The sequence below is a fragment of the Pogoniulus pusillus genome, chromosome 29 (genome assembly GCF_015220805.1).
Source record: "Pogoniulus pusillus isolate bPogPus1 chromosome 29, bPogPus1.pri, whole genome shotgun sequence".
In the NCBI taxonomy this organism is placed as follows: domain Eukaryota; kingdom Metazoa; phylum Chordata; class Aves; order Piciformes; family Lybiidae; genus Pogoniulus; species Pogoniulus pusillus.
The window spans coordinates 16,573,170-16,597,805 of NC_087292.1; the positions used below are offsets into that span (position 1 = coordinate 16,573,170).

At 59.0% G+C, this 24,636-nt stretch overlaps 1 protein-coding gene across 1 annotated transcript; it reads right to left on the reverse strand.

The window, feature by feature from the left end:
• Positions 1-6,109: 6,109 nt before the first annotated feature.
• On the reverse strand, positions 6,110-15,216 carry TNFRSF6B (TNF receptor superfamily member 6b). The gene is made up of 4 exons (XM_064167511.1): positions 15,046-15,216; positions 13,997-14,375; positions 10,836-11,033; positions 6,110-6,447 (listed from the first exon to the last, which is right to left on the reverse strand). The coding sequence occupies exons 1-4, from the start codon at positions 15,085-15,087 to the stop codon at positions 6,170-6,172; spliced, it is 897 nt and encodes a 298-aa protein (XP_064023581.1). The 5' UTR covers positions 15,088-15,216; the 3' UTR covers positions 6,110-6,169.
• Positions 15,217-24,636: the final 9,420 nt, after the last annotated feature.

Genomic DNA, 24,636 nt, shown 5'->3' on the forward strand with positions numbered 1-24,636 from the left:
AGCACCTGCCCCCTGCACTGCAGGAGCCTCACAGCATCACAGAGTGTCAGGGGCTGGAAGGGACCCCCAAAGCTCATCCAGTCCAACCCCCTGCCAGAGCAGGATCTCCTAGAGCAGACCACACAGAACTTGGTCCTGTCGTTTGGATGAGAGCTTGAGCAGCCTGGGCCTGGTGGGAGGTGTCCCTGCCCGTGGCAGGAGGTTGGAACTGGCTGAGCTTTGAGGTCTCTTCCAACCTAACCAATTCTATGGTTGGTGCCTGCAGACCTGGCACAAGCAGGGAGGGACAACTCTAACCCATTGCATGATTGGTGCCTGCAGACCTGCCACAAGCAGGGAGGGACAACTCTAACCCATTCCCTGGTTTGGTGTCTGCAGACCTGGCACAAGCAGGGAGGGACAACTCTAACCCATTCCATAGTTTGGTGTCTGCAGAGCTGGCACAAGCAGGGAGGGACAACTCTAACCCATTCCATAGTTTGGTGTCTGCAGAGCTGGCACAAGCAGGGAGGGACAACTCTAACCCATTCCATGGTTTGGTGTCTGCAGACCTGGCACAAGCAGGGAGGGACAACTCTAACCCATTCCATGGTTGGTGTCTGCAGACCTGGCACAAGCAGGGAGGGACAACTCTAACCCATTCCATGGTTGGTGTCTGCAGACCTGGCACAAGCAGGGAGGGACAACTCTAACCCATTCCATGGTTGGTGCCTGCAGACCTGGCACAAGCAGGGAGGGACAACTCTAAACCATTGCATGGTTTGGTGTCTGCAGACCTGGCACAAGCAGGAAGGGACAACTCTAACCCATTCCATGGTTGGTGTCTGCAGACCTGGCACAAGCAGGGAGGGACAACTCTAACCCATTCCATGGTTGGTGCCTGCAGACCTGGCACAAGCAGGGAGGGACAACTCTAACCCATTCCATGGTTTGGTGTCTGCAGACCTGGCACAAGCAGGGAGGGACAACTCTAACCCATTCCATAGTTTGGGGTCTGCAGGCCTGGCACAAGCAGGGAGGGACAACTCTGACCCATTCCATGGTTGGTGCCTACAGACCTGGCACAAGCAGGGAGGGACAACTCTAACCCATTCCATGGTTGGTGCCTGCAGAGCTGGCACAAGCAGGGAGGGACAACTCTAACCCATTCCATGGTTGGTGTCTGCAGACCTGGCACAAGCAGGGAGGGACAACTCTAAACCATTGCATGGTTTGGTGTCTGCAGACCTGGCACAAGCAGGAAGGGACAACTCTAACCCATTCCATGGTTGGTGTCTGCAGACCTGGCACAAGCAGGGAGGGACAACTCTAACCCATTCCATGGTTGGTGCCTGCAGACCTGGCACAAGCAGGGAGGGACAACTCTAACCCATTCCATGGTTTGGTGTCTGCAGACCTGGCACAAGCAGGGAGGGACAACTCTAACCCATTCCATAGTTTGGGGTCTGCAGGCCTGGCACAAGCAGGGAGGGACAACTCTGACCCATTCCATGGTTGGTGCCTACAGACCTGGCACAAGCAGGGAGGGACAACTCTAACCCATTCCATGGTTGGTGCCTACAGACCTGCCACAAGCAGGGAGGGACAACTCTAAACCATTCCATGGTTGGTGCCTGCAGACCTGGCACAAGCAGGGAGGGGACAACTCTCAGCTTGCAGCTCAGGGGGTACTGCAACTGGAAGCAACAAAACCCACCCCCACCCCAATCCCTGTCCCCAGAAGGAGAAAAGAGATCAAATTGGTGCCAGTGAGGGGCAAATTCAGCCAAGTTCAGTCGTTGGCACTCCCCAGGTCCTCTGCCCTCGTCTGGAGGGCTCAGGCCAGCAGCACCAAGGCGGTGCCCCAGGAGGGCAGAGGGCAAAGAAGCACATCCAGCCAAACAGAAGCACGGGGAAATCCAGAGGCAAGAGAGGGAAGTGACTTGTCTGGCAGCTTGGCTTGTCAGCCCAGGGCCAAAGGTGGCTGCAGGCTGCTTGCACAGGCAGGATCCTGCCTCTGCTCTGCTCACATCCCCTGGGCATCCTTCTGCATACCTGCAGAATTCCCCTCCTCTGGTTTCGTGGTGACAACAGAAACTTGGTCTAGGGGAGGAAAAGACCTTCGAGAGCAAAAGAATCCTGCAGTGGGTTGGGTTGGAAGTGCCAAACAGTTCCCACCAGCCCAGCTTGAACTAAAGCCTCCTCCAACCTGGGCCTCAGCACCTCCAGGGAGGTTGTGGAGCACAGAAGCACCCAATGTGATCTTCGATCACATTGGGTGCTTCTGTGCTCCACAACCTCCCTGGGCAACCTGTGCCAGGGTCTCACTCACCCTCAACCTGTGCCAGTGTCTTGCTCCTTGGCAGGAGAGCCCCAACCCCCTCAGCTGGCACCAGCCTCCTTTCAACCTTCAGCCTCCTCTTCTCCAAGCTTGGCCAGCTGAGAGCATCTCCCTGCCAGGCTTCCTGCCCCTCCGCCCGGGATGCTGAGTGCTGCGTGCCAGAGCTGCGGCAGGAGAGCTCCCGCTGATGGCTCCAGCTCCACCTTCAGCACCTGCTCACCCCTCTGGCACGGGGCTGGCACCACACCCGCTGCCCTCGGTGTGCTGTGACACGACGTGTCCCGGCTCTGCCCGTCGGGAGCAAGTCAGCTCCTGCCGAAGGGGACTTGGTGGGGCTCGGCAGCCAGCAGCAGCAGCAGCCTGTCTCATCCTGCAGCTGGCACGCTGGAGTAACCCACTGCTCAGCTGGCACACGTGGCTCAGGTGGCACAGCTCAGGTGTCCTGCACAAGGCTCAGGTGTCCCACACACATCTCAGGTGTCCCACATGGCTCAGGTGGCACACACATGGCTTAGGTGTGGCACACACATGGCTCAGGTGGCACACACGGCTCAGGTGTGGCACACACATGGCTCAGGTGTGGCACACACACGGCTCAGGTGGCACACACATGGCTCAGGTGGCACACACATGGCTCAGGTGTGGCACACATGGCTCAGGTGGCACACACACGGCTCAGGTGTCCCACACACGGCTCAGGTGTCCCACATGGCTCAGGTGGCACACACACGGCTCAGGTGGCACAGCTCAGGTGCCTTGCACATGGCTCAGGTGGCACACACACGGCTCAGGTGTGGCACACACACGGCTCAGGTGGCACACACGGCTCAGGTGGCACACACACGGCTCAGGTGTCCCACATGGCTCAGGTGGCACAGCTTAGGTGTCTTGCACATGGCTCAGGTATGGCACACATGGCTCAGGTGTGTCACACACATGGCTCAGGTATGGCACACATGGCTCAGGTGTGTCACACACATGGCTCAGGTGGCTGCAAGTCTGGGGGGCTTCAGCTGCACGTTTGGGATCCCCAGTGGCACATCTGAGCTCCCCAGCTGCGAGCCCAGGCCTCTCCAGCTGCAAGTCTCAGCTCCTCCCTTGCAAGTCTGAGCCCTCCAGCTGCACATTTGCTGTTTCTGGTTGCAAGTCTGGGGGCTCCAGCTAAAAGTTTGGGGTCCCCAGTGGCACAGCTGCTGTGCACAGCTTGAAAGTCTGAGCCCTCCAGCTGCAGGTCTGGGACCCTCAGCTGCAAGCCTGAGCCCTCCAGCTTACACAGCCCAGCTCCAGGCAGCTGGCAGCTGCCATCCCAGGGCTCCAGAGCTCTGGAGCAGGGAGGAAAGCAGAGCTGCCCCCAGGATCAGCCTGCACGGATGGACAATTTGCCATGGCAGCTGGAGGAGCTGGAGGAGCCCAGGCTGTGCCTGTGGGCAGCCAGGAGGCGACAGTCCCTGCTGCCCCTGCTTGCCTGGGAGCTCTTCCACCCTGCTCATGCCTCAGGGCACTTCCACCAGCTCCTGGCTGAGGGAAAATGTTCCTCTTTCAGGCACAAACTATTGCTGGCAACCACTCAGCTGAAGAAGAGCTCCAGAAAAGCCTCAGTCCCTCAGAGCAGGAGATGCCAGCTCTATGCCACTATCACTGTGGGCTGGAAGGTGACTCTGCTTGACTTGCCTAAGTGACACCTGCAAGGCTTACAAAACCCCTCCCTGCAGTCAGCACAAGTGGCCTGAGGCACAGCTCTTGACCAATTCAGCACCTCCCTGCTTGCCACAGCATCTGGTGGCAGAGCTGGAGCTCAGGTTGGCACAGCTGGCTTGACCCAGGGGACTTGAGCTTCACCCCAGTGGCAGATCCCACAGCAGGCAGGCTGCAGCCCTTGCCCAGGCAGCCTTTGTGGCTCACAGAGCTGGTGCTGGTGAGCTGCTGGGCCCCTGGGTGGCTGCTGCTGGGCCCCTGGGTGGCTGCTGCTGGGCCCCTGGGTGGCTGCTGCTGGGTGATCATGGGTGAAGCGTGGGTGGGAAGTGGTCAAGGTCGGTCAGAGTCAGCAGGTGATGTTCTGGGGCTCACCACACTGCTGCTGCTGCTGCTTCTTCCCCTCCTAATGAGACGAGGAAAGGACTCTGGTGGCAGAGGATTGTACAATAAAATAGGTCTTTGGTTTCTTTAGCTAAAAAACATCTTGCACACAAGGTATGAAACCAGGCAGCTCAGCAGGAAATGTGAAACCAGCTGCAGCAGAGACTCTGCAGTCAGCCTGCACCCAGCCTGTCCCTCGGCAGCAGAACAGAGCAGGACAGACAGGCACCAACCAATCCTGCCTGGGAAGTGCTGCAAACGAACCCCAGACTCTCCAGCCACACAAAGCCCTCCAGGGGTCAAACTCTTCATGACCCAAAAGCCCTCCATGGACACCAAACCCCTTCCAGGAACCAAACATCCCCCTCCAGGAACAAACATCCCTCCAGGAACCAAACATCCCCCTCCAGGAACCAAACATCCCCTCCAGGAAACAAACATCCCCCTCCAGGAAACAAACATCCCCCTCCAGGAACCAAACATCCCCTCCAGGAACCAAACATCCCTCCAGGAACCAAACATCCCTTCCAGGAACCAAACATCCCCTCCAGGAAACAAACATCCCCCTCCAGGAAACAAACATCCCCCTCCAGGAAACAAACATCTCCTCCAGGAACCAAACATCCCCTCCAGGAACCAAACATCCCCCTCCAGGAACCAAACATCCCCTCCAGGAAACAAACATCCCCCTCCAGGAACCAAACATCCCCTCCAGGAACCAAACATCCCCCTCCAGGAACCAAACATCCCCTCCAGGAAACAAACATCCCCTTCAGGAAACAAACTCCCCCTCCAGGAAACAAACATCCCCCTCCAGGAAACAAACTCCCCCTCCAGGAAACAAACATCCCTCTCCAGGAAACAAACATCCCTCCAGGAAACAAACATCCCTCCAGGAACACCAAACCTCTTCCATGAGCCAAACCCCTTCTAATTACCAACACCCCTCCAGGAACCAAACATCCCTCTAGGAACAAAACCTTCATGACTCAAAAGCCTTCCATGAACACCAAACCCCTTCCATGAAGAGCAAACCCTTTCCAAGAACACCAAACCCTTTCCAAGAACACCAAACCCTTTCCATGAACACCAAACCCCTTCCATGAACACCAAACCCCTCTTCAAGAATCAAATACCCCTCCAGGAACCAAAAAACCTCTCCAGGAACCCAACACCTCTCCAGGAACCCAAAACCTCTCCAGGAACCCAACACCCTCCAGGAACTAAATCACCTCCAGCCACCAAACACCCTCCAGGAACCAACCAAAACCCCTCCACTAACTCAAACTCCTCCCCAAACCAAGAACCCCTCCAAGAACCAAACCCAAGCAGCTCCAAGCTGTGCCGTAAAGGAGGAGCTCGGTTCCTGCCCAAGAGAGAGATGCTCCTGGCCACTTGGTCCTCCTCTGCTGAAATGTAGACCACTGCTGAGTGCTGGAGGAGCAGCTACTGGCACAGAAAGAGCTGCCAGGAGCTTCACTGGCCTTTGGCAGCAGCAGGATGTGGAAGGAGGCTCATGGAATCCCACCCTGGAGCAGAAACCCTCCCCCAGGCAGAACCGAACCCGCTGCAGGCTGCCACCATGGGGTTCAACTTGCCACCATGGGGTTCAACTTGCCCCATGGCTTCTCTCTCAGGGCTGCCTTTCAAGTGAGGTGTGGGAAGATGAATAAATTAAAAGGAAGCCACAGGAGAAAACAAAACAAAACAAAACAAAACGACCCCCCCCTAAAAACCAATCCACCCCCAAAGCCTCCCCAGAGAGTCCAGTCCTCAGTAGAGCTGGAAGCGCTCCCGGACCTTCTCCTCGATGGAGTGCAGCTTGGTGATCCTCAGAGCCTCCAGCAGCTCCCTGATCACCTCGTAGTGGTCTTGCTTGAGGCGGGTGAGGAAAGTCCTGAACTTCTCCTGCATGGCTGCTTTGCTGCCAGGTGTTTGCTTCCTGGGAGAGCCCTCCAGGATCTGCTGCAGGCGCCGCAGCTTCCTGAAGGAGATGTTCTGGTAGGCCACAAAGTCTATCATGGCTTGCTTGCAGGTGTCATCTCCTAGGGCTGGGGGGAGAAAAGCCCACCCAGAGGTTAGAAGGAAGGAGCCTGTGGCACAGCAGCCCAGAGGGGTGGGAGCTGTCCCCTCCCTGGCACCACTGCAGGTCAGGTTGTTTGGGGCTCTGAGCAACCTGCCCTAGTGGCAGATGATAGAATCAGGCAGGGTTGGGAGGGACCACAAGGAGCAGCCAGTCCCAACCCCCCTGCCATGCCCAGGGACACCCTACCCTAGAGCAGGCTGCACACAGCCTCAGCCAGCCTGGCCTCAAACACCTCCAGCCATGAGGCTGCCACCACCTCCCTGGGCAACCCCTGCCAGGCTCTCACCACTCTCCTGCTCAACAACTTCCTCCTAACATCCACTCTGAATCTCCCCATTTCCAGCTTGGTTCCACTCCCCCCAGTCCTGTCCCTACCTGACAGCCTCAAAAGTCCTTCCCCAGCTTTCTTGCAGCCCCCTTCAGATCCTGCAAGGCCACAAGAAGGTCCCCAGGGAGCCTTCTCCTCTCCATGCTGGCTGCAGGGGGTTGCACTGGATGAGCTCGGAAGGTCCCCACCCAGCCTGTGACACTGTCCTCACCTGGGCACTGCTCTCCAGCCCAGTGAACCTGCTGGGAAGCCTCTTCCTCACAATCCTCCTTCCAGGCTGAGCTCTCACAGCCACGGACACCCACAGCCACGAGCTGGGGACCAGCTGCCCAGCTCTGCCCATGCAGGTGGATGCCAGGCAGAGTCCCTGCCTGAGGACACAGCAGCTCCTGCCTAAGCCAAGGGCAAGTGCACTGCAACCAGCTCTGGGGCTCCCAACACAAGAGGGACATGGAGCTGCTGGGGAGGGTCCAGAGGAAGCCACAAAGATGAGCAGAGGGCTGGAGAACCTCTGCTATGGAGACAGCCTGGAGAAGAGGAGGCTCCAGGGAGATCTTAGAGCTGCATTTCAATATCTGAAGGGGACCTACAGGAGGGACTGTTCAGAAGGGCTTGGGGTGGGAGAACATGGGGCAAGGGTTTGAAACTGGAGCAGGGCAGGTTTAGGATGGACAGCAGGAGCAAGTTCTGCCCAGTGAAGGTGGTGGAACACTGGAACAGGTTGCCCTGGGATGTGGGGGAGGCCCCCTCCCTGGAGACATTCAAGATCAAACTTGATGTGGTCCTGAACAGCCTGCTCTGAGCCTGCTGAGTGCAGGGCTGTTGGACAAGACAACCTTTGGAGCTCCCTTCCAAGCTGTTCACTCTGATTCTGTGCCAGCAGGTGTGGGATGGGACCAGAGGGTCAGAAGGAGCCCTCACTGGTGGAAGAAGTGAGGCTGGAAGGGAGAAGGAGGAGAAGAGCACTATAAGGACATCACTAAGTGGCCATACAGTGGCCAGATCCCAGCTCTACCCTGGAATGCTGGATCCAACCCTGCTGAGCTTGGATTTCCCAGACTGCCCATCCTATAGAGGGGAGTCAGGAAACACCACCTAGAGCCTCCTGTCCTTTGGGAGAAGGTGGAGAGACCTTTGGCATGCTCCTCCCCAGCAGGCAGCAGGGGCAGAGGGACACTCCAGCCTGGAGCAGCTGCAGGAACTGTTTACCCAGGGCATTGCTCTTCCTGGAAGTTCCTGTTCCCCTGGGCAGATTTGGGTACCTCAGGACAGGACATGCTCCACACACAGCCCCAGCCAGGGACTTTTGGGCAGATGTTGTCCCAGTTGGCTGAAGTGCTGCTAAAATTCCAGCCTGAAGAATGGAATCTGAGAGGCTTTTTTTCCAGGAGATCAAGGCCAAATCATTACTCAATCAAGGAAAGACTAATTCAGATTCCTGACCTCATAAGCTAGGAATGGTTCTGCTGGTTGGAGTGGGGTGGGTTGAGCTTCCTCACCCAGATTCTGCCCCTGCAGTGCCCTGGGGGTGAGGTGGGATTGCTCCCTGGCAGCAGGGAACAGGGCAGGTGCCTCCTGGGCTCGAGTCACAGGGTCCCAGCATGGTGAGGGTGGAAGGGACCTCTGGGGATGATCCAGTCCAACCCCCCCTGTGCCAAAGCAGGGCACCCACAGGCAGGTGGGGGTGGGATGATTGCAGAGAAGGAGACTCTAGTTGACTGGATAGGGCTAGGATGATCCTGGAGGTCTCTTCCAGCCTGGTTGGGTCTATGAACCTCTCTGGGCAGCCTGCTCCAGGGCTCTGCACCCTCACACCAAAGCAGTTCCTCCTCCTGACGAAGCAGGGTGAGAGCCACTCCTCAGCTCCCATGGGAGCCTCCCAGGAGGCTGCTCTGGCTGTGGGGGCTGCTGCAGGTGCAGCCCTGCCCTGACCTCCTCCTCCCATCCCTGGCACCACAGCCCACTGCTTGCAGAGCTTTCCACCTCTCCCTCCTCCTGTCTCCAGGGGGATCATGCTGCTGGGAAGCTGCTCAGGGTGCAGCTCAGGCTTTGGCAGGAGAAATGCCCCATGCTGGTGGTGCTGGCAGGGGGTGGAAAGGCAGAAGGTCCTCTCACACACAGCCTCCCTGCTCTGCCACCAGGGAGGAGAAGCCTTCAGCAGAGCTCTTCTATCAGCCCTCAGCTGCAGGGAGGAAGGATTTTATCCTGGGAGGTGGTGGAGTTGCCATCCCAGGAGGCTTTCAGGACATGGTTCTGGATAATCTCCTCCAGGCTCCCTTGCCATGAAAGGTTGGAGCAGATGAGCCCCTGCCAGCCTGGGCTGTGGCTCCAGGACTGAATGCCTTTGGAGGCTGAGGGTCACTGCATAAGCTCACCTGAATTGACCTCCCATGTGTCTTGGGACACCTGGGACCACTCAGGTGGTTCAAAACAGCTTCCTGATTTCACCTCCACCAACATCAGACCTGGAGCTGCTTTCAGTCCCCTTCCCAGCCCCTCACTTGCTGGGATTCATGGCACAAAGCATCCCTGCAGCCAGTCCCTTGCCCTCCCTCTCTCCTTTGCCCTAGGAAGGTTGGACCAGATCCTTCTGAAGGTCCTTTCCAACCTGAATGCTCTGACTGTGCCTGGTGGCTGCTCCCTCAGCACTCCACCTGCAGCACCACGCTGGCAGCTGGCACCAGAGCTCTCCTTTTTGTTTCCACCTAGCAGGCCATGCTCCTCCCTTGGCTCAGCTCTGCTGAACCTTGGACTCTGCTGCATCCAACCTGCACGGGACAAGGTTGCAGCAGCAGCAGCAGCAGCAGCAGCAAAGCTTCCTGGAAACCAGGCTGAAAGCTGAGAAGTGAGCAGGGGTGGCAGATCAGGAGCCCTGCTGGGTGACTCAGCCCTCCAGAGACCACTGATAACAGCACCCACAGCCAGCCCTTATCAGTGACAGCCCCACGCCTGCCAAACCCCCTCCTTGTGCCCCAACATTCCCACTCATCCTAGTTCCTGGTAGGAACTGGCAGGATTTCACTGCCAGCTCTTTGTTCTGGCTGAGCAAAGCACCTGCATGGGCTCTGGCTGAGCCCTGCAGCCTGCTCTGGTGCTCCAGGAGCTGCTCGGAGAGGAGGAGGGCAGAGACCTCCCACCAGGGAGTTCTCCGAGGTTGTAGCAGCTACTTCACCTCAGAGGGCAATGGCTTGAAGCTGGAGCAGGGCAGGTTTAGTTGGGCATTAGGAGGAAGCTGTGCACAGGGAGGGTGGTGGAACACTGCCACAGGCTGCCCTGGGGATGTGGTGGAGGCTTCGTCCCTGGAGCCACTCAAGGTCAGCCTTGCTGTGGCCCTGGGCAGCCTGATCTGCTTGGGGCTCTCTGCTGCCTGCAGGGTCAAAGTGCCCTTGGGGAGTCCCTTCCAAGTGCAGCCTGATCTGCTTGGGGCTCTCTGCTGCCTGCAGGGTCAGACAAGGTGCCCTTGGGGAGTCCCTTCCAAGAGCAGCCTGATCTGCTTGGGGCTCTCTGCTGCCTGCAGGGTCAAAGTGCCCTTGGGGAGTCCCTTCCAAGAGCAGCCTGATCTGCTTGGGGCTCTCTGCTGCCTGCAGGGTCAGACAAGGTGCCCTTGGGGAGTCCTTTCCAAGAGCAGCCTGATCTGCCTGGGGCTCTCTGCTGCCTGCAGGGTCAGACAAGGTGCCCTTGGGGAGCCCCTTCCAAGAGCAGCCTGATCTGCTTGGGGCTCTCTGCTGCCTGCAGGGTCAGACAAGGTGCCTTTGAGGAGTCCCTTCCAAGAGCAGCCTGATCTGCCTGGGGCTCTCTGCTGCCTGCAGGGTCAGACAAGGTGCCCTTGGGGAGTCCCTTCCAAGAGCAGCCTGATCTGCTTGGGGCTCTCTGCTGCCTTCAGGGTCAAAGTGCCCTCGGGAGGTCCCTTCCAACCCGATGCATTCTCTGATTTTGCATCTGAGTAGGAAGAAATCAACCAAACCTTCACTGTGGCCCTGACAGTATCGTGGTCCTGACCCGTCCCCAGCCTCCCCCCAGCTCACCTGGTCCCTGGGAGCTGTTCCTTCTGTCCAGCCTGCAGGAGGTGCAGAGGGTGTCGTGGTACTGGTTGCCCTGCACGTTGGTCACCATGCCCTGCTGCTCACAGTCCTGGTGGGGCTGGCACGGCTGGGTGCTGGAGGAGGAGGCAGAGAAGAAGCCCCGGGGGCAGACGTGGCACTGGGTGTTCTCGAAGGGGGTACCTGTGCATGGGGAGAGGAGGGAGCTGTCAGAGCAGGGACACCGACTGGCAAGGCAGCAGGAGCTGCTGGCAGAGCAGAGAGTGGCAGACACCATCCACAGGGTCCTCCAGTGCCCACGTGGAGGGCTTGGGAGGGACCTCTGGAGATCATCCACTCCAACCCCCTGCCAAAGCAGGGCACCCCCAGCAGCTTGCCCAGCAGCACACTGCCCAGCTGGGCTTGGAGGCTCTGCACACAAAGAGACTCCACAACCTCTCTGGGCAGCCTGCTCCAGGGCTCTGCACCCTCACACCAAGCAGGTTTCTCCTCAGGGAACCTCCTGGCTTCCAGTTTGTGCCCTCTGCCCCTTGGCCTGGCCCTGGGCACCACTGACAAGAGCCTGAGCCCAGACTCTTGCCTCCCACAGCTCCTGCTGAGCATTTCTCAGATCCCAGGGGAAGAACAAAACCAGGACAAGCAGGAGGGTGACAGTTTGGAAGTGGCCTTGGGCTGTGTCTGCCCTGGCAAGCAGGGGTCCCCTTGCAGGGCAAACAGCAGCTCCTGCCCAACCATCTCTGCACCGAAGCACCTGGCACCCATGGGGCACATCCCAGCTGCATCTGGAAAGGGCAGCTCCGGAGCAGGAGAGCACAGCTGTGGTGCCAGAGCAGCCCTTTGATCGCAGCAGGGCCGGGAGGCTGCCAGCTCAGTGGAAGTAAAAGCTGCTGAGGCGGTGAAAGCTGCGCTGCAGTTCCCACCCAGGCTGCAGCCAGCAGCTGAAGCCAGCAGGAGTCTGTCTGGTCTGGCCTGGGAACTCGGAGCTCTGCCGTGCTCTGCAGGGGAGGGCTTCAAAGCCTCCACCCTTCAAAGCGTGAAGCAAGAAGCTGCTGGCTTTGCCCATGCTGCTCTGTCCTGCCCAGCTGTGGTGCCCGCAGGATCCCAGAGAGCCCTGCCCAGCTGTGGTGCCCACAGGATCCCAGAGAGTCCTGCCCAGCTGTGGTGCCCACAGGATCCCAGAGAGTCCTGCCAGCTGTGGTGCCCGCAGGATCCCAGAGAGCCCTGCCCAGCTGCGGTGCCCACAGGATCCCAGAGAGTCCTGCCCAGCTGTGGTGCCTGCAGGATCCCAGAGAGTCCTGCCCAGCTGCGGTGCCCACAGGATCCCAGAGAGCCCTGCCCAGCTGTGGTGCCTGCAGGATCCCAGAGAGTCCTGCCCAGCTGTGGTGCCCGCAGGATCCCAGAGAGTCCTGCCCAGCTGTGGTGCCTGCAGGATCCCAGAGAGTCCTGCCCAGCTGTGGTGCCCACAGGATCCCAGAGAGTCCTGCCCAGCTGTGGTGCCTGCAGGATCCCAGAGAGTCCTGCCCAGCTGTGGTGCCCGCAGGATCCCAGAGAGTCCTGCCCAGCTGTGGTGCCCACAGGATCCCAGAGAGTCCTGCCCAGCTGTGGTGCCCACAGGATCCCAGAGAGTCCTGCCCAGCTGTGGTGCCTGCAGGATCCCAGAGAGTCCTGCCCAGCTGTGGTGCCTGCAGGATCCCAGAGAGTCCTGCCCAGCTGTGGTGCCTGCAGGATCCCAGAGAGTCCTGCCCAGCTGTGGTGCCCACAGGATCCCAACCCAGCTGTGGTGCCCACAGGATCCCAGAGAATCCTGCCCAGCTGTGGTGCCTGCAGGATTCTAGAGAGCCCTGCCCAGCTGTGGTGCCTGCAGGATCCCAGAGAGTCCTACTCAGCTGTAGTGCCTGCTGGGTAAGGGGCAACCTGGTAATGGAAAACAGTGGGGGGGGAAAGCCCTTCCCACCCCCTGTGGCTGGCCTGGCACCCTGGGGCTTGGCTTGGTGCCCATAGCAGTGTTTGGGCAATGGTTGGGCTCAGTGGTCTCAGAGCTCTTCTCCAGCTGAAGCAGTTCTGTGGTTCTCTGACATCCCAGCAGGGATGGAGCCCTGGACTCGGGAATCTCCCCCAGCCATGAGTGCAAACCAGGCTGGCTGCTTGCCCATGCATCAGGGTGGTGTTTGGGACGCAAGCCCCCCCAAATACTCAGCAAGCCCAAGCCCCCCAGCTCACCAGCTCTGCCCTTGCACCACTGACAGCCCTTTTCAGCCCAGTTCCCAGCTCCCTGCCTCGAGGAAAAGGGAAGCTTGGCAGAGCAGCAGGAGCTGCTTGGCAGAGCAGCAGGAGCTGCTTGGCAGAGCAGCAGGAGCTGCTTGGACCTTCCCAGCCGCCTGCAGCCTGGGCAGGGTGAGCTGCAGCTCCAGGGAGCAGCTCTGCCAGTCACAGCCAGTGAAGGCAGGAGCCAGGGCTGCTGTGTCCCACCCAAGCCTGCCACTGGGGGAATCTCAAAGCACAAAAGGAGTCAAGCCCCAAAGAGATCCCTCTTGGGAAAGAAGCCAGCAGCAGCTTTGCACCCCAGCAAGGGTGGCAGCGTGCTGGGGAGCAAAGAGGGAGCAGCTCAGGCTGTGGGCAAGCATCACCTGCCCTATCTCACTTTTAGTTTGAGCTCCACTGGAGATTCTGGGATGTGGCAGGAGCCTCGTGAGCCAAAGCCACCCACTGAAGGTACTTATAGAGCTGTTTGGGTTGGAAAAGCCCTCTAAGGTCACCCATTGCAGCCCTCAACCCAACACCACCATAGCCATTGAGCCTTGTCCGAAAGTGCCATGGCCACAGGGTGTCTGCAACACCTCCCGGGATGGGCAGCCTGTGCCAGTCCCTGACCACTCTGGTAGGATGAAGAACTTTCCTCATCTCCCATCTAACCCTGCCCTGGGCATTTCCTCTCCTTCTATCACCTGATACCCGGGAGCAGAGCCCAGCCCCTGCCTGGCTCCAGCCTCCTCTCAGGGAGCTGCAGGGAGCAATGAGCTCTGCCCTCAGCCTCCTCTGCTCCAGGCTGCACACCCCCAGCTGCCCCTCCCCAGCCCTGTTCTGCAGACCCTTCCCCAGATTCCTTGCCCTTCTCTGGACCTTCTCCAGCCCCTCAGTGTCCTTACCCAGCTTCTCTACTCCAGAGCCCGGCGGGCACTCGGAGTGCCTGATGCAGAACTCCATCTCCGAGTAGTAGCCCTCCTGGCACTGGCAGACGCGGTTGTGGGTGGAATTGCACTGCAGCACCTCCAGCTGCTTCTCCTCGCAGATGACGTTGCAGTACCTGCACTTCTCCAGGTAGTTCCAGTACTGAGTGTAGTGCAGGTCCGGGCAGGGCTGGCACACGGTCTGCCTGTCCCTGCTGCAGTGCTGTGCCACGAAGGTGCCCGGCGGGCACTGCTGGCAGGTCAGCTTCTCCTGAGTCGCAGCATCCTTCCACTGGTAGGTGGGCTGGGCACTGCAGCTGAGCTCGGCCAGGGCGAGGAGGAGAGCGACGAACATCCACTGCAGCAGAGACAGCACGAAAGAGCCCTCAGTCCGGTCTGGGGTGGAGGCAGGAGGCGCAAAGGCGGCTGCAGAGGCAGCCTGGCAGCCCACGGTGCCCTCCTGGCACGGCTGTGTTACAGGACCCCTCGCTGCGCCGGAGGCAAGGAATCGTTCTGCCACCCCGGGCTCTCCTCAGCCCCAGGGGTGGCGCAAGGGTGGCACTTCTGCCACCCCGGGCTCTCCTCAGCCCCAGGGGTGACACAAGGGCTGTAGTTCTGCCACCCCGGGCTCTCCTCAGCCCCAGGGGTGACACAAGGGTGGCACTGGGGACCAGCCACCTCTCCCATCGCCCTCCCAGGAGACAAAGCATCCTCCGCCAACCCTGCACCTCAGCACCTCCTCCTACTGCCTTCCCAGCCCCATCTCCGTCTTTCAGCACTAAGAGCAGTTCCATCACATCCTCTTCCTCCTCCTCCTCTTCCTTTCATCCCAGTCAGGTCCCCGGCAACTGGGGTGAGACCTTTGCAGGTCACGTAGCAGCAGAGGAGTTTTCCAAGCCAGCAAACACCGAACGTGCTCCACGGAAGCCCAAAAGGTCTTCGGCAGCCCAGACCCTCTGGGTAACACCAGAGGATGCCAGAGCCCTGCTTACCCTGTTCAGAGTACGTGTGCCCAGGGGGCACCTTACCTCAGACGGGTGCCTCGACCTCAGCATGTGGCAGGGAAGCATAGCACCGAGGGCTTCCCAGCGCCACGATCCGAAACCTGAGGAGACGGAGAAGGTCCCTCCGAGGCTGGTGCTGAACGTGGTGCTGAGCCGGGCTGGAGCCTCTCTCGGCAGCAGCGACGCGATGCAGGCGTCCAGCTTGAAAGAGAAAGAGAGGTAAGGAGCAAGCGAGGGGCGCTGGGGGGAGGCTGAGGCTTGTCCTGTGCTTTGCACCCGTCCTGCCCCTGGCAGCTGTCCCCAGCCCGGGGTCTCCAGCAGCCTTATAGAGACGGGCAGAAGGTTTGGATCATATCCCGGACGCCCATAGGCGTTGGCAGGGGGTGGGAGTGGGAATCGTCCCGTTACATCTCATTTCCTGGGACAGGCCACCCGCCCTCCTCTTCTTCCGCATCCCCTCCCTAGCCCATCCTCGAAGTCTGCTGCCTGCCCTCTCTCCCTCCTGCTCCCATCCACCGGCACCGGCTGCCCACCCTGCTCACCCCGCGCCCTGGGTCGGGCTGCCTTGCCCGTCCTGTCCTACCCTATCCTAATCCGGGTGTGGAGTCTCCCTCCCTGGAGATACTCAAGAGCCGTCTGGATGGGTGATCTGCTCCCGGTGCTCCTGCAGTGGCAGGGGAGCTGGACCAGATGAGCTTCTGAGGTCCCTTCCAGCCCCTGACATTCCAGGATTCTACGACGATCCTATCCCATCCCATGGGACCAGTTTGCCTTTCTCCTCATTCCTCCTTTTCCAGTCCCATTTCCTAGGCTGCCCTCTCTCCTCATCCCTCCCCATCCCATTCTCCGGGCTGGACTTGCTTTGCCCACCCCATGCCACCCCCGGGACCAGCTGCCTGTCCGCTCGCTCCTTCCTTCCCTCATCCCATCCCATCCCATCCCATCCCATCCCATCCCATCCCATCCCATCCCATCCCATCCCTGCCGCTCACCTCCCTGCTCCTCGCCGCTGCCCTCTCCGCCAGCACCTTTATAGCCGTGGGCAGCCGCGGGGGAATGTTCCTCTTCCACGCAGCGGTCGGGACGCTCCCTGCCGCTGCCGCCGTGCGTGTCCCCAGCCCCTCGCTGCTCTCCCGGCGCCGTTTCGCTGCCGGTGGTCCCGGGGCGCGGGTGGGACGCTCTGGGTGCCCGTTTGCCCGCTTTGCCCAGTGCCCTTCTCGAGGCTTATTAACTATTCCTTTATATTTCTGGTTTGGCTGGGGAGAGGCAGGGAAATTCCCTCCCCCCCCCGCAAAGGCTGCAAATGCCAAGCAACTTCCCAGTAACAGCCTCCACTTGCTTGCCGGGGCACAGTTTGCCCCCAAACGCTACCCAGCTGTGCCAGCTCCAGCTGCGGGCGCTTGGCACCGGTGCCCGACGGGGCCGTGCTAGCCGAGAACGTGAGTAACTGCCCTGCTCTGCCCAGGGGCTCTGGGGGGAGCTCCTGTCCTGCCTTCCCCGCAGCAGAACGCTGCCCCCGTGAAACAGCCCCAGCTCTGGGCGGCTGGCACAGTCCTGAGGCTGTCTCAGAGCCCTGTTTGCCCTTTGATAGAATCATGGAATCGCAGAGCATCAGGGGCTGGAAGCGTCCTCCGAAGCTCACCCAGACCAACCCCCCCCGCCCCGCCAGGGCAGCATCACCCAGAGCAGGTCACACAGGAACGCGTCCAGGCAGTTCTTGGCTATCTCCAGAGAGGGAGACTCCACAGCCCCCCTGGGCAGCCTGCTCCGGGGCTCTGTCACCCTCACAGGGAAACAAATTCTTGCTCAGGTCCACATGGTCCTGTGCCTCAGACGATGAGCACCAAGGACAACATCCAGCCCCAGCTCTGCCACTGAGCCCCTCGGAGCTGCCTGTTGTGGGACCACAGCACCCAGCAGCCGAGCAGGTGACATCTCAGTGCCTTACAGGTGGCATCCTGCCATCGACCTTAGCGCCCAAGGATTCTGGGGGGAGACTGGGCTCAGCCTCACAGGTCCAGGGCTCGGCAGAGCCCCGGGGGAGGGCAGTGACCAGCAGCTGCCTGCTCTGCACTGTCCCTACTTAAATCCAGCTCACTCCTGGGCTTTGTCCTCCAGATTCCCTCTGAAGGCAACAGCCCCCCCCCCCCCCCGCCCCATCCCCACGGGCAGCTCCTCAAAGAGCTCAGAAACTCACGCTGGTGTGTTCACCATCCCTCTGCTCCAGCTGTGTCTGCTCTGGTCCCCCACAAGCACAGGGGGAAGGAGAAGAAAAGCACAGAATTGCTCCTTCTCCTCGGTGTAGAAGATCCTCGCCCAGCCCGTGGGGAGCACAGCTTCCTCTGGACCTCAAAGCTCACCTTCCCAAGCGTCATCTCTCCTCTCAGGAGCGGCAGAGCAGAAGGGAGAAGATGCAGCTTGATTCAAAACGGGTAGCTGAGAGCTCAGCTTCTGTCTTAAAGCTCCCAGTCCACGGAAGAGAAGCAGCCAACCCTCTGCCAGGTGCCATCCTGCCGCAGACTGTGCAAGCCAGGATACCTTCTGCGTGGTCAGGGCTCTGCCATCACTGCCTTGGCATGTGGCTGTAGGCTGGAGAGTGGAGGAAGAACCAGTTGGTGCCAGCTAAACCAGCAGAGCACCATTCCCTGCACCTCTCCCCAGCTGAAATGGGACAACAACCACCAACCAGCAAAGGCTTTCTTGGCTCAGCAGCAAAGCATCCAAGAGAGCTGCCTGAAGGTAGCAGCCAGCCCACAGACGCACCTGGGCAAGGCACTTGAGCCCTCCAGCAGTGCCACATGGACACATCAAAGGCTCTGAACCATCCCCTCCCACAAGCCATGCTCTGTGGAACTGCCATGGGCAGCCTTGCTGCTCTCAGCTCAGCTGCTGGGGGCTGCTCTGAAAGCCCTCTGGCTGCTGGCAGCAGCCACACTGGGTACCCTCACTGGCCTCAGAACAAAGGTCTGATCACTGTTTGAGCTCCAGGAAAGGAATTCCACCTGGGAATCAGCTGTCCCCAAGGAGGAGAGACTACTTTTATGCCTCAATTTATAGGTCTCCCAAGCATCTCCCATTGCCATGGAGGTCCTCTGCTCTGCCAGGTAGCTCAGGCCACCAAGCAGCTGTGAGTGTCTAACACCAACTGGAGCATCACAGCACCACTGGGTTTGGGCAATGGTTCACTCTGCTGTGTGCTGGGAGACCAAACAGCACAGAGGTGTTCTGGCAGTGTCCAGAAGTGCTGCATGGCACAGAGGTGTCCTGGCAGTGTCCAGAGGTGCTGCATGGCACAGAGGTGTCCTGGCAGTGTCCAGAGGTGCTGCACACATGGCCAAACTGTGGGTCTGAACCACAGCCCCACAGAGAGGGACCTTCCTCCTCTGCCAAGAGCTGGGCTCCTTATGTCTTCAGCTTAGAACCCAAACTGGTTTGGGTGGGAAAGGACCTGTCAAAGTCACCCAGTCCACTGCACTCAACAGGGACATCTGCAACCAGAGCAGGTTGCTCACAGCCACAACCAAGCTGAGCTGCCCTGGTGCCAGGGTTTGGGGCAGCTCCCACCTCTCTGTGCAGCCTGGGCCAGGCTCTCCCCAGCCTCAGGGTCAAACATTTCTCCCTTCTCTCCACTCTGAATCTCCCTCTTTGACTCAAACCATCCCTCCTTGTCCTGTCCCAACAGGCCCTGCTCAGAATTCTGTCCCCACCTTTCTGATGGACCCCTTGAAGACTCAGAGTTCCCCAAATGCCTTTCCACCCTCGTCCCCTCCATGCATAGTCACATCTGCCACATGATGCTCATGCCACGCACACACAGCCCACTCACCTCCAGCCAGCAGTCACCAGGCCTGTGGAGGGGGAACCTCTGGGACTTTCTTCTTCACACTGCTAAAGATCAAACCTCACAACAGCTAAAGACTCAGCTTACAGACACAGCAAAGCCAGCCCAGAAGGAGAAGTGAACCTAAAGCTCTTTCTGCTCAGACCAGTTCCTGCTCATCATGGTTAAAGAAAAGGCTGAGCTGGAGCCAACATCTGCCTAAAACCTGGAAGGTGCCCCTGGCACTGCCAGGGAGGGGTGGCACTCGATGGTCTCCAAGGTTTCTTCCAACCCATTTCATTCATCTATGGGTCTTGGAATGCTTTGCTCCCTCCAGCACAGCCTGGGCTGTGCCCAGCTGCATTCTGCACGCACCAGGGCTGGGGCTGACTCTCACAGCCCCATTCCAAGCTGGATTTACAGCCTGCTGCTGGTTTGCCTCCAACACTCAGAGCTGCTAAGGACGTGTGACAGCTCTGGTGGTGATGCCTGGGGCAGGGATGAGTGCTTTGTCAGCGTGCATCATCGGCTTGGGCAGCCTCCAGGGCTCCCCGAGGACTGAGGCACATCGTGAGAGTATTTCTGTGGGGTGAGACTCATCTTTAGCCTGACCCAAGCACGAAGCTCTACTCTGCAGCCTGCTTGGCTGGAGAGCTGAAGGGAGACCTCTTTTTCTGGAGGCTCATCCCCACCCCACCCCCAGCTTGGCATTTCAGAGCAGCCTTTTGCTCCACAGCAGCTCACAGCTCCTTTCCCTTCCTGGTAAGCAGAAAGCTGATCTCAGCCTTCCTACCACAGGGTTTCACATGGCTCTTTGTCCTGCTACCAGCCTTCCTGCTAACACATCCAGAGCTTTCCAAGAAGCTGTAGCACAAACAGGTCATCTGCAAAGCCAGGAGCTGGCTGCCAGTGATGCAGAGTCATGCTGGGGTGTTTACAAAAGGCTTACTCAAAGGAGCTGATCTGTACAGCCTCAGGTCTTGTTCAGCTCCCTCAGGAGTCAATGAAAAGCACCAAAGCATCATAGGGTGGGAAGGGGTTGGAAGGGGAACCTCTGGAGAGCATCGACTCCAACCCCCCCTCCTGCTAAAGGAGGGTCACACAGGAACGTGTCCAGCTGGGGTTGGATGTCTCCAGAGCAGGAGACTCCACAGCTCCTCTGGCAGCCTGCTCCAGGGCTCTGCAGCCTCACAGGGACAAAGTTTTCCCTCCTGTTCCCGTGGCACCTCCTTTGCTCCAGCTGGCACCCAGTGCCCCTGTCCTGGCATTGGACATCCCTGAGCAGAGCCTGCCCTGCACATCGTTATCACAGCAGTGAGAGCAGCCCTCAGACTCCTCTGCTCCAAGCTGCAGAGCCTCAGCTCCCTCAGCCTGTGCTCACAGGGAGGTTCTCTGGTGCATGAAAGCCCCTGGCAGCAGCAGCAGCAGCAGCCCTGAGCTCTGAAATATCATCCTCTAGAAATCCCAGCACCTTAGAGGCTGGAAGGGACCTGCAGAGATCATCGAGTCCAAGCCCATGGCCAAGAGTAGTTCACACAGGAAGGTGTCCAGGTGGGGGCTGGAAAGTCTCTAACTAAGTTCCTAATTAAACAGGGCCAAAAAAGAAACTCACTTTTGCTGGGTCAAAGCAGCAAAACCTTTCAATCAAACGAACATTTCAGGGGTCAGAGCAGCTCAGCTTACAGCCAGCAGGGGATGGAGGAACCCACACCATGCATGGAGTGAAGGCTGGCACCCAGCTCCTGCTCGTGGTAACCCCTGGGATGGATGCAGTGCCAGGAAACTCTGGGTGTGGAGCTCCTCACCGTGCCACGGTGTGGTGGCATCAATTAGGTTGGCAGACTAATATTGAGAGAGGGCAAGAGCAGGTCAGGAGGACAGGAAGAACTTCCCTGGGCAACCTTGACCTTTTATGGAGGCAAGCAGCTGGCAGAACCACCACAGGTGGGAAGGGACCTCCAGAAATCAGCCAGCCCAACCCCCTGCCAGAGCAGGGGCACCCTCTTGGCTCACATGGCTCTTCTCCTAGCATCAAAGCCCCCCCAGCTCCTCACTGGCTCTGCACTCAGCTTCTTTCTCCTAGCATTAAAGCCCCCCCAGCTCCTCACTGGCTCTGCACTCACATAGCTTCTTTCTCCTAGCATTAAAGCCCCCCCAGCTCCTCACTGGCTCTGCACTCACATAGCTTCTTTCTCCTAGCATCAAAGCCCCCCCCAGCTCCTCACTGGCTCTGCACTCACATAGCTTCTTTCTCCTAGCATTAAAGCCCCCCCAGCTCCTCACTGGCTCTTTACTCAGCTTCTTTCTCCTAGCATCAAAGCCCCCCCAGCTCCTCACTGGCTCTTCACTCAGCTTCTTTCTCCTAGCATCAAAGCCCCCCCAGCTCCTCACTGGCTCTTCACTCAGCTTCTTTCTCCTAGCATCAAAGCCCCCCCAGCTCCTCACTGGCTCTGCACTCACATAGCTTCTTTCTCCTAGCATCAAAGCCCCCCCAGCTCCTCACTGGCTCTTTACTCAGCTTCTTTCTCCTAGCATCAAAGCCCCCCCAGCTCCTCACTGGCTCTTTACTCAGCTTCTTTCTCCTAGCATCAAAGCCCCCCCAGCTCCTCACTGGCTCTGCACTCAGCTTCTTTCTCCTAGCATCAAAGCCCCCCCAGCTCCTCACTGGCTCTGCACTCAGCTTCTTTCTCCTAGCATCAAAGCCCCCCCAGCTCCTCACTGGCTCTGCACTCACATAGCTTCTTTCTCCTAGCATTAAAGCCCCCCCAGCTCCTCACTGGCTCTTTACTCAGCTTCTTTCTCCTAGCATCAAAGCCCCCCCAGCTCCTCACTGGCTCTGCACTCATATAGCTTCTTTCTCCTAGCATCAAAGCTCCCCCAGCTCCTCACTGGCTCTTCACTCAGCTTCTTTCTCCTAGCATTAAAGCCCCCCCAGCTCCTCACTGGCTCTTCACTCAGCTTCTTTCTCCTAGCATCAAAGCCCCCCCAGCTCCTCACTGGCTCTGCACTCACATAGCTTCTTTCTCTCAGCATGAAAGGTCCCTGTGACCCAAACCAGTCCATGATTCTCTGATTCAGGAGCTCCTGTAGTAACAGTCCCTTGATCACAGCATGGTAGGGACCTCTCCAAAGATCATCAGCCCAACCCCCTGCCAGGGCAGGGGCACCCAGGGCAGGATACCCAGCACACATCCAGGGGGGGTTGGATGGCTCCTGAGCAGGAGACTCCACAGCCTCTCTGGGCACAGACAAAGACACTCACAGGGACAGAATCTCCCTCCTGTTCTCCATCTGGCACCCAGAGACCCTCACCCTCCTCGGGCCATCCCTGAGCAGCCCCTGCCTGCATCCCCCCCTGCACATCTTTGTCACATCAGTGAGGGCAGCCCTCAGGCAGGGGACCAAGAGAGGTCAGCGCCAACTTCCTCCACGCTTTGCAGCTCCTGTGTCATTTGCTTCCCAAATCAGCAAGGAGCGTCCAGGCTGGCTTTGCACTTCCTTTAACCCCTTAGAGGCTTCCTGAAACGATTTCTCTTCCTTCATCATGAGCGTCCTACCTCTGTCCCTCCTCCTCCCTCCAGCCAGTTCCACGCGGATCACATCCCAGCAGCTGGTTCCTGGAGATGCTCTCCTTCAAGCTTTCCTTGGAAGCAGCTTTATTGCTTGGGGCAGACGTGGAGGAAGCAGCACTTTAAACACGTCTAGGAGGACCAGCAGCGAGGTCACGAAGGGGTTGGTGACACAGAAGCCTGCAGCTGGTTCTGTGGAAGCCAGGGCGTGGGACCCTGTGCGTGGGACTGCGCCAGAAGCGGTGCTGGAGCAACCTGCGGCGGGGAAGGTGCGGTCAGCTCCCTGCCCAGCTGCTGCCCGCAGCCTGCGGGGCTGGCAATAGGAAGAGCCCAGAGAGCTGCCCCCCAGCTCAGGCTGCAATCGCTGCTGGGGGGCTCCCAGGAAGCAGGGATGGCTGCACTGGAAGCCTCGCAGGCTGCGGGGTGATGCCAGGTGGTCTGCAAGGGGAGACCTTCTGCCCTCCCCTGGGCGTTCGGAGCTGCCATCTCTCCTGGGAGGAGCTCCTCTGGCTCTGCAGGGAAAGCTGCTGCAGGATATCGAGCACAGGAAGGCTCTTTGCTCTCCACTGGCAGGGCTGCAGCAGCTTGCTCGGCCCAGAACGCCTCAGAAAGCCTCTCCACGCCGGGGCAGGGGTGCCAGGGGGGTTGAATTCTCTTCGCCATCTCAGCTGCAGGCAAGGACAAGCAGCAGGCTGGATGCTGTCCCATCGTCAGGACAGGCTAACACCCACCTGGCCTGGCTGGGAGATGCTGCCAGCAAGCAGCTAAACCTCCAGAGCTGCCCCAGTGCAATCTCCATCACACCAGAAAGCAGCCCCAAACCAGAGCCACTCCAAGCAGCTCTTGCGGGCACAGGGCGCATTCGCTGCTGGGGAGGGCTCCAGAGCTTGGCAGGGTGGGCTCCCAACAGGGAAAGCTCCTCAGCAAGGGGATCCAAGTGCTGAGGAGCTAAGAGAAGGAATGTGTGAGCCTCCTGAAGGCACCAGGATCTTTTCAAGGTGGTGCCTCTGCCTTGCATCACCAACAAGGGAGCGCTCCCAGGTCGGAAGAGCCTGCAGAGGTGAAACAACTCCAGCAGCAAGGAAAAAGCACAGCAAGAAAAGTGTTTGAGGGGGGAAAAAACCCACCCCAGTGTGATGATCTGTGTCCCAGCAAACCACACACACCTCACAGGCCTCCAGCAGCATTTCTGCAGCCCACTGCAGCTGAGCCTAAGCAAAGCCTTCGTTCGCCTGCCTCTGAAGATGCTCAGAGCTCAGCTCCTGTGCTGTGGTTTCCCTCCAGTGGCACAAGCAGCAAGCTGCAGCTCTGCCCAGGGAGAAGTGGACAAGACAGTGAAGCATCTGAGCACTCAGTAACTCCCCACTGCTCCCAGCCTGCCAGTTCCACTCCTCAGCCAGGCTGCAGGATGCACCAAGAAGTCAAAAGCAGCGTCCCAAAGAAGCTGCAGGCAGCTGCTGCCACATGAAGAACTCAGAGAACGGCTGAGGCTGGAAGGGATCTGCCCTCCAGCAGCTGAGGGGAGCCTGCAGGAGGGCTGCAGAGGGACTTCTCCTGAGGGTGTCTGGAGACAGGACAAGGAGGAATGGTTTGGAGCTGAGGCAGAGCAGGGTTAGACTGGAGATGAGGAAGAAGCAGCCTGCCAGTACCTGAAGGGATCCTGCAGGAGAGCTGGGGAGGGACTTTTGACAAGGGCTGGGTGTGACAGGAGGAGAGGGAATGGCTTTGAGCTGGGAGAGAGGAGATTGAGAGTGGAGATGAAGAAATTCTTTAGAGTGGTGAGACACTGGCACAGGCTGAGGGTGGTGAGACACTGGCACAGGTTGCCCAGGGAGGTTGTAGAGCACAGAATGGGATCAAAGATTCTTCAGAGTGAGGGTGGTGAGAGTCTGGCACAGGCTGCCCAGGGAGGCTGTGGCTGCCTCCTGCCTGGAGGTGCTCAAGGCCAGGCTGGATGAGACCTGGATGACCTTGGAGGCTCTCTTCCAACCTGGTTGATTCTAGATGGAGCAGCCTGGGCTGGTGGTCCCTGCCCATAGCAGGGGGGAGTTAGGGTAGATGATGTCTCTCAGATCCCTTCCTACCTGAGCCATTCCACAAATGGAATCCTGTGCTCAACTCTGTCAAACAAAACTATTCCAACAAGGTCCAAAACCCCAGAGGGTGGAACCTTCCCAGGACCCCTGGGATTCAACATCCAATCACCTCCAGTCTGGCAAAACCCAA